We start from the raw sequence: 12,756 nt of genomic DNA on the forward strand, positions 1-12,756 counted from the left end.
TTTTCTTTTTTGGTGCTGGTATTGGGGGACTTGAACTCAAGAGCCTTGAGCTCTTGCTTGGCCTTTTTAAACTCAAGGCTGGCATTCTAGTATTTGAGCCATACCTCCACTTCCAGCTTTTGCTGATTAATGGGAGATGAGAGTCTCATGAATTTTTCTGCCTGGGCTAGCTTCAAATCATGATCCTTAGATCTCACGATTACAGGCATGAGCCATCAGCACTTGACTTATATATAAAAGATTTACAAAATAAATATAATCTGAAAACAAAAAGTGTTTCAATTTTAATAGCAGAAATTGATAAAATATTTGTATCAATCCTAAGCTAACCTTGCTTATACATATATGTGACTAACAGTAACAATAACTTTTTAAAAATGCTTTTTAATTCTGGCATTTCTTTCTTTCATTATTAAGTAGTTGTATAAAGAAGCTTCAACTTCGTAAGTCAGGGTATGAGTACAATACATCTTGATCAATGTCACCCTTCCCATTGTTTCCCCCAACCTTCAAGTTCTATAGTTCAATTTTCATATAATGTACATTAACACCTTTCCTTTCTCCATTTTTCTTCCTAGCATTCACTTTGTTAAACAGCTCATTAGTTTTTCAGAGGAATTATACCTTTGGACTCCTTCCCTAATTATACCATGGACATTAATAAGCATTTTATACCTCATTTTCATCCTAAAATAACTGGTATTATTTCTTCTCTACAGATGAAAAAAATGGCATGAGTTACCCTATAAAGGTGAAGTTAATACATATCAAGACAGACTCAAAGCCTCTGCTCTTAATCACTAGGCTGTACTGTTTCCATTTTCTACTGTAGGTTATGTTTAGTTTTCCCCATATTTTTCTGGGTTCCACCAATAAAACTTTTAGTTTAATACTTTTTAATATCTTAGTTACCTTCTCCATGGTTGTCCAGGCCTGACGTAATGGTGTTGTGAAGCAGTTAGGGAGTGGCCCACCTTCCCTGCAGATATTGGATTCAATTTCTAATCGTACAACATCATCAAATCCAAGAGGATGTGTGGCTTGGAGGGAGAAGTACCTATGTCAGAAAGATACCCAGAGTAAAACCAAATTCCAAATCTTTAGGTACCTATACCTACCTACATGATTCAAATAGATTTGGGCGATGACAGCCTTGCTATAACCTTTATTTACCTATTCTCATTTTCTTAAAGATACCTCCCTATCTGCTTTTCAATCATCTTCAGTTTCTGACCAACCAACTTTGCTATCGTTTTAACATCTGTGAGAGATCACAAAAGAAGCAAATAAATCAATCAACCACATATATTTAATGGACCTATGTTCCTGTTCAGGGCTTAGTAGTCCAAATTAAGGTTTAAGAGAAAGACGTACTTCCCCTGAAAAGATAACAAAGAAGAACTGTGCACAAGATATAATGAAAATATAAGATCATAATACAAAGCATAAACAATAAATAGGAATAAAAAGGAAAAAGGTGAAATGAATGAATGTGAGATATTTGGAATGAATGCATAGGACTTGCTGATGATTTGTTAAGGAAATGAAATAATGGTAACTTAAAGATTTGTAATTTGATAGGACATAATGCAGCAGATATTTTGGTAAGTTGACTATAAAATGGACACCAAAAAGGCAGAAAAAAAATAAGACTTCCTCCAAGCACTCTAGTGGCTCTCTTTCTCATATAGGACAGAAATACAGCAGGGGCTTGATAATGCCCTTCTTGTATTTTATATATAAGAACAAACAAGTAGGTAGTTGTAAGTCAAATCTTGTACAAGAAACTTAGCAAAATGACGGTGCCAATGGTATGCCTATCATCTTCATTTAAAAATGGCTCCTCAAAAAAAAAAAAAAAAAGCTGGAAGTGGTGCTGTGGCTCAAGTGGTAGAGCGCTAGCCTTGAGCTGAAGAGCTGAGGGACAGTACCCAGGCCCAGAGTTCAGGCCCCACAACCGAACCCAAAAAATAAAAAAAATAAAAAATAAATAAAAATGGCTCCTCAAGTAAAAATGTGATCTAGTGAGAAAACCAGTCTTGCTCTAAACTCTAGCCTTACATCACTGTTCTGTTCCAGAAATTAAAATCAGCATTTTCATAACAAACACTATATCTCCCATGTTGTAAGAAATAAGCAAGTGAATGATTTTAAACTTTCAGGCACTTGAGACTAAATTTCTACATTCAAACTCTTGTCATTTCAGCAGGTATCAATGTTTCTTTTATCTTCCATAAATGTATTATGCTAGACAGAATGCTAAGAATTTCATTCTAGTCTAAGTCTTGCTGCAAACACGCTCTAAGACTTTGAGAGAATCATTTCCTCTTTGGGCTTTAATTTCCACATTTACAAAATGAGGGGGAAGGGCTGGGAATGTGGCTTAGTGGTAGAGTGCTTGCCTCGCATGCATGAGGCCCTGGGTTCGATTCCTCAGCACCACATAAGCAGAAAAAGACGGAAGTACAGTGCTAGCCTTGAGCTGAAGAGCTCAGGGACAGTGGCCAGGCCCAGAGTTCAGGCCTCATGACCGACCAAAAAAAAAAAAAAAAAAAAGAGGGGGAAAAAAAATCAGAGTAGATCTCCATTTTGACTATTTTCTAACACTAAAGATTCCCTGGGTCATCTCTCAAACCTGCTAAATCAGAATGTTTTAGAGAAGACTGGAAGCTTATTTTTAACAAGCTTTTGGTTTTTTTTTGTTTGTTTGTTTTTTGGTTGGTCGTGGGGCTTGAACTCTGGACTTGGGTGTTGTCCCTGTGTTCTTCAGCTCAAGGTGAGTGCTCTACCACTTGAGCTACAGCACCACTTCCGGTTTTCTGGTGGTTTATTGGAGGACTTTCCAGCCCAGGCTGGCTTTGAACCAAGATCCTCAGATGATAGCCTTCTGAGTAGTAGAGGCGTGAGCCACAGGTGCTCAGCTTTAACAAGCTCTTAATAGGCTCATGCCTATAATCCTAGCTACCTAGGAGCCTGAGGGTCTGAGGATAGCAATACAAAGCCAGCCCAGGAAGCAAAGGTCATGAGACCCTATCTCCAGTAAATCAGCAAAAAATAAGGATTAGAACTGTGGTTCAAGTGGTAGAGTATCAACCTTGAGTGAAAAAGCTCAGGGATAGCACTTAGGCCCAGAGTTCAAGCTGGCACAAAAAACAAACATCAAGCTCCCAGGTGACTTTTAGGCAGACAGCTTAATGTGAACCTGCAGTCTACTTGTCTATAAGTTCTTGATTCTCTTCCAACTCTAAAATCCCATGGAGTTCTATCTTCAAGTTACTTACTTAGTGCTTGCTTGTGGATACAAATAGCAAATTTCTTCACAAGTAAAAAAAAAAAAATTCAATGAGAAGGATTATGGAGCTGGCCAGTCTTATCAATTGTTTGAGCAGAGCTTTTCAATGCTAGTCACTGTAACATTTTTTCTAATGTCTCACTTTCAGTGAAAACTGGATGGGAATAACTCTGGGGTAATGAATGTTTACCATGTGTTAGGCCACGGAATTAATCCCTAGCACCAAAAACAAAACTAATTTGTTTAGTAATATGCCTCAGCAGATTTGTACAAGAAAATAAGCCTTCAAGCATACATACATAGCAAGGTCCTTTGCAACCTATTCCATTTTATTTCTTTTTCTTTTTTTGTCAGTCCTGGTGCTTGAACTCTGGGCCTAGATGCTGTCCCTCGGCTCTTCAGCTCAAGCTAGCCCTCTACCACTTGAGCCACAGAGTTACTTCTGGTTTTCTGGTGTTTAATTAGAGATAAGAGTCTCATGGACTTTCCTGCCTGGGCTGGCTTTGAACTATAATCCTCAGATCTCAGCCTTCTGAGTAGCTAGGATTATAGGCATGAGCCATCACTGCTGGGCCTCCATTTGATTTTATACACACACATATGCACATACATTTTCCCCTATAATCCCTTTGACTACCTAAACTCAAGTTTCTTTATTTCTTTTCAATTTTCTTCCTGTTTCTGGTGGTAGAGATTGTGGAATCTAGGCCCTTGGTCATGTTAAGAGCAATCACTAAGCTATCTTTGTCTACCTCTCACTAATCAATTATCTATCTATCTATCTATCTATACATATATATACACACACATACCTATATACACATAGTACACACGTATGAATAGATCAAATATATATATATTCTGTCCCCCAATTCAAGTTTCTTAAAAGTACCAAATTCCTCCAAATTTCAATTACTTTGCTTATGCCAATGCCTGGAATTTTCTTTCCTGCTTTCTCTGCTTGACAATATTCAATTATTCTTTTTCTTTTTTGCCAGTCTGGGGCTTGACTCAGGGGTTGGGCACTGTCCCTGAGCTTCTTTTGTTCAAGGCTAGCACTTTACCACTTGAGCCACAGAGCTACTTCCAGCCTTCTCTATTTATGTGGTACTGAGGAATCAAATCCAGGGCTTCTTGCGTGCTAGACAAGCACTCTACCACTAAGCCATATTCCCAGCCCTCTATTTATTTTTTGCTGGTCATGGGGCTTGAACTCTGGACCTGGGCACTGCCCTGAGCAACTCAGCTCAAGGTGAGCACTCTGTCACTTGAGCCACAGCACCACTTCCTCAATTTATTCTTAAGGATCCAAAGCAAGTCTCCCTAGGAAACCCTCCCAGAACACTTTTGTTGTTCTGTTACAATGTATTAACCCTCCCTTTCCCCAAGAGAAATATTCACTAGAATGTTTGTTGAAACACACACTATATGCAAATCAGCTTTTATGTTCTCTATTAGCTCCTGGACAGGAAAGAATGAGTTTATTCATCTTTATTTTCAATCTATAATGCTCAATAAGTATCTATTAAATGCATCTATTGATCAAACTCACTTGTCATATAAAATCATGGCATCATTCTGTGCCTCCTGTCCATCATACTGGCCCTTTTTGGCAGCAAGCTGAGATTGGAAGTTATCTGCTGCCAACCAGAACTGTAAGATATTCACTGCATCTTCTTTTTCCATATACTAGGAAGGAAAAATATAAAAAGTGTAAAACAAGACTAGAAACATTCCTTTCACCATCTGTAATCTATAAGCCTTAAGTATTAAAATATAGGTAGAAAGCAAGAAGCAAAATAATCTACTTCAATAAGATTTACTTCATTTTGTTTTTGTTTTTTTGTTTGTTTGTTTTGGTCAGTTGTGGGGCTTGAACTCAGGGCCTGGACATTGTTTCTGAGCCTTTTTGTGCTCAGGGCTAGCACTCTACCACGTGAGCCACAGCACCATTTCCAGTTTTTTGTTTTTTTGGTGGGGCTTGAACTCTGGGCCTGGGTGATGTTGCTCAGCTCTTCAGCTCAAGGCTAGCACTCTACCACTTGATCCACAGAACCACTTCTGGTTTCCTTTAGATAAGAGTCTTCCTGCTTTGGCTGGCTTTGAACAGTGATCCTCAGATCTCAGCCTCCTGAGTAGCTAGGATTACAGGAGCCACTGGCACTCAGCAAGATCTACTTCATTCTACTTCACCATTCAACATTGTACAGTAATTTGCGAAAGATGACCTGTAAAATACTTTAGAAGAATAAAAATTGTACTAAATTGGATTAGTAGTTCCACATGTGTAATCAGCTAATGAGAAAATCAAACCACATCATTTACACTTGTTTCCATCACTCCATGAGGACTTATTTACCTGAACAAGTGCTGAAAAAAAGCAAGTCAACTGAATAAATGTATTCTTGTCTAGGTGACTATTTTGAGAGACTAAGAATCCTCTTATTAGCCATTTGCTTTGTAACAAAAGAATTTCACTTTCTGAAGCCTTATATAAATTCTATGTCTCAAAGAAATTAGTATATTTATTGTTGCAAATGCTTCATTGGGCAATGCTATCAAATAGCTCAAGTAAAAATCAAAAGCATAGCAAAAATTTTACTATTCTCTGAAGTCTGATGTGCAATTAATGTGCAATGGAATTGAGTATCAAATTTTATGCTCTTGACAATTCCAAAACTAGCTAGTTGCTCATGCCTATAATCCTAGTTCAAGTGGTAGAGGTTAGCCTTGGGCTTTTTTAAAAAGCTCAGGAATAGCACTCAGGCTCTTCTGAGTTCAAGCTATAGGATCAGTGCGTACACATATACGTACACACGTACGTACATACGTACACACACACACACAAAATTAAAATCACATAATATCTTACAAGCAGTAGTTCGATAAGCTTTTTCAAAATGGAGTTATTTTACATTGAATTTTCATGTTTTCTTAAACCTGATGATATTACATCATCATTAAGTATTCTGGCCACTAGATATAACTTATGACAATAAATCTTTTGGGAATGATATGTATTTTATTTTATTGTTTTGTATAGACAGGACCCCAGAATTTACAGTTTAGAGGCTCTAGTTGAGTGTAAAAGGAAATGCAGAATTACCTCAGAGAAATAAAAGAGGGCTGACTCACAGAAGAGAATGTCAGCCAGGTAAACAGTTCCACTGGTCAGCACTTCAATCTGGTATTTACAGAAATGGTGACTTCGCAGAAACTCACTAAAGTGCCTGCATGTGGACAAAAAAGGAAAACTTGAGGGAATGACTAAGGAAAGAGCTAACTGGGAAAAAAACACTCTTTCCATGACTGTTTCCATTGAATCATAAAGGCCTAGTTCAAGGCCACCTCACTTCTGATGGTGTAATTCCTGATTCTTTTAGTTGTAAGCAATCTCTCCCATCTCTCAATTACTTTGTAACTCTCCTCTAAGTCAACAGAGGCTATGTCACATTACAGTAACCAAAAAACAATGTTTATTTTATTGGGTTATAACTTACTTCAAGTCAGATAGTATACATTTATTTGTGTTCTATACACAGCATTAATAAATGCTGAAAGAATGAAGGGCATCAACAATAATTAATAAATTGTTGGCAGTTTCAACAAAATGATGTGGATTTTGTTATATTCCATATATTGTTAAAAGCATGAGCTAATAAATTAGATACCCACTTAAAGATATGGATTAAGTAAAAAAATTAATTCTAATGGTGATATACTGAAATCTTAACCATCTCTAAATGATTTCAATACTAAAAACAAATTCTTTTAACCTAGGAAATAAGAAACTAGTACTGAAAATTGTCTTGTTTCAAATAGCGGTTACATAATTTATACTGAAAAGAAATTAACCAAGAGTATTAAAAGTCTTACATGACATTATAAATATCCAAGTAACACAAATCTTCTCAAATACTTTGTTTTTAGTTGAATAAAGTATATTCCTAATACTTGACCCAAATTCCAAAGAATACAAAATGTGAAAATATGAAACTAACTTACTCTTGTTCCATTGCACTAAAGACTATGGCCTGTGCCAGAACGAAACAGTTGGGATCTACCTGTCCATCTTCTCCACAAATCTTTGCTGTGAAAGAGACAAATAAATAATTAAATATCTATTAAATTCAATGCAGATCTATTTGTGAAGCAAACTGGAAAAGAAGAGGATATTGATGAGGTTTAAGTTAATTATATTAATTAATTTTTTGTTGTTGTTGTTGGTCATGGGCTTGAAGTATGGGTCTCAACTCTTCAGTTCAAGGCAAGTGCTCTACCGCTTGAGCCACAGCACCACTTCCAGTTTTCTGATGGCTGATTGGAGATAAGAATCTCAAGGACTTTCCTCCCCGGGCTAGCTTTGAACCTGGATCCTCAGATCTCAGCCTCTAGAGTAGCTGGGATTACAAGGCATTATCCACCGGCACCCAGCTCTCTTGAAGTTTTAAATAGAGCTATAAGAAAATATAGGTAATAGCTTAAGGTAGGAAAAGTCTTTTGAAGTACATATGTGAAAGCAGAAATTACAAGATTTAACATACAGTTAGCTTCTATACATTAAAATACTACAAAAACAGAATAAAAAAGTTAGAGGCAGGGCTGGGAAGATTTTAACCAAAAGAATTATAGATTTATGACAAGATTTACAGCTCAAAAAAATTTTTAAAATGTTATTGGCAAAATTTTAAACACAGACACAGAAAAAGGAAAGTACCTAAATAATGTCAGCTATTAAGTTAGCTATTAAAGATGGCTGGAAAAAAACCATACAACCATGATAGCTAGTTTTACTCTGAATCTATGAAACCCTATCAAACACTATAGCTTCCAGATCCATTCACTCACATTCTCCTAGAGAACAGCCATCTATGATAGCATTGTGCATATATATTGTGGTCTTCGTGTAGTTTCCTAGCATACAGCTCTTACAATTCTTCAAATCTTTGGAGTGAAGACTGTCTTTTGTATGCTAATGAGACTACTGGTAGGTGGAATCCCTAGAGAGCAACATCAGTATGAAAGCTGGCCAATATAAAAACCAAGGCACCTTATCCTCCCCATCTCCAGGGAGAAGAAGGTACCAAAGATTGAGTTGTTTACCAATAGCCAATTATTCAATCATACAGAAGGTGCCAATGATTGAGCTGTTTACCAATAGCCAATTATTCAATCATACCGACATAATGAAGCCTTCATTAAAAAACCTACAAGGATAAGCTTCAGGAGCTCCAATTGGAGCTGAACATGAAGAGGTTCCTGGAGGAGTGTTAAGACATAGACTGGATGATGTAATAAATTTTAAATGCTAGTAACTCTCACTTTAAAAACAAAATCAGGGGCTGGGAAGGTGGCTCAGTGGTAGAGCGCTTGCCTTGCATGCCTGAGGCCCTGGGTTCGATTCCTCAGCACCACATAAGCAAAAAGAAAAAAGCCGGAAGTGGCGCTGTGGCTCAAGTGGTAGAGCGCTAGCCTTGAGCTGAAGAGCTGAGGGACAGCGCCCAGGCCCAGAGTTCAGGCCCCACAGCTGGACCAAAAAATAAATAAATAAATAAATAAATAAAAAAAATAAAAACAAAATCAGCCTGGCACCGGTGGCTCATGCCTATAATCCTAGCTACTCAGGAGGCTGAGATCTGAGGATCATGGTTCAAAGCCAGCCCAGGCAGGAAAAGTCCATGAGACTCTTATCTCCAATAAACCACTAGAAAACCAGAAGTAGCGACAGAGCACTCACCTTGAGCTGAAGAGCTGAGGGATAGTGCCCAAGCCCAGAGTTTAAGCCCCAAACAGAAAAAAAAAAAAAAATCACACACTTTTCCCCTTTACTTTATATACCCTTCCACCTCATAACGCTTATAGAGTGCTTGCCTAGCGAGCATAAGGCCCCAAGTTCAAAGCTCTAGCTCCACCACCATAAACCAAAGAATGTCAATACTTGGTATCTCCATTCCTTCGCCTATTTTCTATTAAGATGTATCTAACTAAGTACTTGTCAGCAACAGCTCACTGTTAAGTGACCAGTGTGCATTGCTTCCAAAGCCATCAAATTCTTACTTTTCATCTTACTTTATCAGCATCATTTAACATCTTTGGTTTCTTCTTTACTAAAACAATTTTTTGGGGTGCTGGTACCATGGGTTCAACTGAGGGCCTGGATGTTGTCCCTTAGCTTTTTCACTCAAGGCTAATGCTCTAACACTTGAGCTCCACTTCCAACTTTTTGCTGCTGAATGATGGTAAGAGTCTAATGAACTTTCCTGCCTAACTGGTTTCACATTGCTATCCTCAGATATTAGCCTCCAGAGTAGCTAAGATTACATATGTGAGCCACTGGCACATGGCTGCTTGAAACTTGTTATTTTTTTCTAGTTTGGCTTCCAGAAAAACTACTCTGCATATCTAGTTGATGTAAAAGGGTAGCTTGTTAGTTCTAATTCTCTTCTGCTAGTTCTTTCTTACTGCAGACTTCTAAATGATAGGCATGTTCCGGGGCCTTGTACATGCTAGGCAAGTGATCTACTCCTGAGCCACATTCCCATCCTGTCCTTTTACTTAAATATACTCACTCTTACAATAATATTATCTAGTCTGGAGGGTCTAACTTTTTATTATACTGATGACTTCCAAACAGGCATCTCCAACCTGAACTGCTTACGATTAACTTCCAACATAAGTGTTTAACTGTCTACTTGACATTGACTACTTAGAAATCTAAAATCAAACTTTTCCCAAAAGCTATCCTCCCATGACCTTTCTTATCTTGGAATTGGCAATTTTATTATTCCAGGTATTCAGTGTTTTGTTTTGTTTTTCTTTTCTTTTTTTTTTTTTTGTTGATCGTGGGGCCTGAACTCTGGGCCTGGGCACTGTACCTCAGTTCTTCAGCTCAAGGTTAGTGCTCTACCACTAGAACCACAGCGCCACGTCTGGCTTTTTCTGCTTATGTGGTACTGAGGAATTGAACCCAGGGCCTCATGCATGTGAGGCAAGCACTCTACCACTGAGCCACCTTCCCAGACCCTTGTTTTGTTTTTCTAAAGAGTTATGCTTAACTCCTATTCTCTTACACAGCACTGATCTCCCAAACAGCAAATTCTATGAGCTGTCCTTTCAAAATTGGGTGCTAGTGGCTCATACCTGTAATCGTAGCTACTTAGGAGGCTAAGATCTGAGAATCAAGGTTTGAAGCCAGCTCAGGCAGGAAAGTGACACTCTTATCTCCAATTAACCACAAAAAAAGCTAGAAGTGGAGTTATGTATGACTCAAATGGTAAATTACTAGCCTTGAGAAAAAAAGCTCATGGATAACATCCAGGCCTGAGTTCAAGCTCCAGGACTGACACACACAAAAATTCTAGTACTTCAAAGATGTTAAAGATGGAAGAGAGTATAGAAATATAGTCTTTGGACCATTCTGAATTTGCACATTAAAACAAATTAGACCCCATCACCAAAACCCTATGGTTAACATTTATAACAAAACTAGGCAGGTTGGATAATTAATGTGAAGGATCCTTGAAACAAAATTCAATTGAAATACAGCTATATTAAAATATTTCAAGCCAGGTGCTGGTGGCTCTTGCCTGTAAATTGTAGCTACTCAGGAGGCTGAGGCCTGAGGATCATGGTTGAAAGCCAGACTGGGCAGAAAAGTCCTGTGAGACTCTTATCTCCAATAAACCACTAGAAAACTGGAAGTGGCAGGGTTGCTCAAGTGGTAGAGCGCTCACCTTGAGCTGAAGAGTGCAGGGACACACCCAGGCCTAGAGTCCAAGCCCCACGACTGACAAAAATAAATTAATATTTCGGTTTTAAGAGGAGACAAATAATTAGGGAAAAAAATTCAGAAGAATGAGATTCAACTAGGAAAAGTGACTTGTCTAGCTCCATTTAAGTAATTAACATTCTAAAATGCATAGAGGCATAGTAGACATGAGATAGAAATTTTTTCAGGTCCCTTGATTAGTAAATATGATCCTTAGAAGATTTTTTTCCCCTCAAGTAATTACATCATTAATTTGTTAAGTATTTAATCACTGATTAATTCATTAAGTTTAAGTAAATAAAAAACAGAAGTGCAGTAAAATTCATTTAAAAATGTTTCATTTGGTTTCAAACTTCTTCTTTTATTCTCTCAGTTTAGTTGCTAACAGATACAGACTATCAAAGGAATCAATAGCCAATCAATTCCTCAAATAGCCAAATTCTAATCAGGACAAGCTAGTTGTATTACCAGAAAAAGTTAGATGCCTGGGAGACAGCAGCAACAAATTCACAGCTAAAAAGAGAGTAATTAGAAAGAAAACCCAAAATCTCATGACAGAATTGTCAGTAAAACTGAATGAAACAGTGTCCCACAAACTCCAATAAAATAAAGAAAACACACAACCAGCCTCTAAACCTATATGTAATAGGTGTCTACACAGAAGAAAAAAAGGGACATAGGAGCAGAAGTTGATCAACATCAAAATGGACAACAAATGCTCCATGGGATGTGCGGTAGGCTAACTTCATAATAAGTAAAAGTACCCATAACCAGAACTGGAAGAATCTGTTTGGAGCAGAATATGTACTTTATTTTGTAAATCACAAATACTAAATTGTGTGTGTGTGTGTGTATACATGAGCTGGTACTGGAACTTGAATTCAGGGCCTGTGAACTGTACCTGAGTGTTTTTGTTCAACACTAGCACTTTGCTACTTGAGCCACAGCTCCACTTCCAGATTTTTCCTGGTTACCTGGAGGTAAGAGTCTCATGGACTTTGCTGTCTGGGCTGGCTTCAACCCCTGAACTTTACATTTTGGCCTCCTGAGCAGCTATAATTACAGGCATGAGCCAACCATCACCCAGCTAGAAATACTAAAATTTTAATGAATAAAAATATAAAACTTATACTAGAGCTTATACAATAAACCTTCCTCATTCATGGATTTATTCCATACAATTTTGGCCAGGCATGGTCCAAGTATTGAAGGTATAAACTTAGGGCCTTGCACTTGATAAGTAGGCCCTCCACACGTGTGATACATTCTAGCCTCTAAGTTGTGTTTCAATCATTGTGTGATCTGTTCTCTCCCTGTTATCAATTTTTTCTTTCTTTGTGTGTGTGTGTGTGTGTTTGGTTCATTGATACTAAGGCTTGAACTCAGGGCTAGGTGCTGTCCTTCAGCTTTTTTGCTCAAGGATGGCACTTTTATCACTTGAGTCTCAGCTCTACTTCTAAATTTTGGTGGTTAACTGGAGAGAAGAGTCTCATAAACTTTCCTTCCTGGATTGGCTTTGAACCATGATCCTCAGATCTCAGCCTCCTAAGTAACTAGGATTATAAGCATGAGCTACTGGTACATAAATCTCTGCCCTTAATTTTGTGAAAATATGCATCCCTAAAAGCAAGATAAAAGTCAATGTGTTTAAGTGATTAAGTAAAAATATTTCAAAGATGTATATCTTTACCAGTGT

The 12,756-nt window shown here is 37.7% G+C and overlaps 1 protein-coding gene across 3 annotated transcripts in view; it reads right to left on the reverse strand.

Moving 5' to 3' along the window:
* Akap10 (A-kinase anchoring protein 10) overlaps positions 1 to 12,756 on the reverse strand; it is a 66,926-nt gene that overhangs the window by 29,808 nt on the left and 24,362 nt on the right. For all 3 annotated transcript variants that reach the window (XM_042673670.1, XM_042673669.1, XM_042673671.1), the window contains 4 exons: positions 7,298 to 7,382; positions 6,399 to 6,522; positions 4,845 to 4,981; positions 913 to 1,057 (listed from right to left, as the gene is read on the reverse strand). In XM_042673670.1, coding sequence (XP_042529604.1) covers positions 913 to 1,057; positions 4,845 to 4,981; positions 6,399 to 6,522; positions 7,298 to 7,382 — 491 coding nt within the window. The remainder of the gene's footprint in view (positions 1 to 912; positions 1,058 to 4,844; positions 4,982 to 6,398; positions 6,523 to 7,297; positions 7,383 to 12,756) is intronic.

The sequence above is a fragment of the Dipodomys spectabilis genome, unplaced genomic scaffold, assembly GCF_019054845.1.
Source record: "Dipodomys spectabilis isolate Male_0828 unplaced genomic scaffold, ASM1905484v1 ptg000018l, whole genome shotgun sequence".
NCBI classification, from domain to species: domain Eukaryota; kingdom Metazoa; phylum Chordata; class Mammalia; order Rodentia; family Heteromyidae; genus Dipodomys; species Dipodomys spectabilis.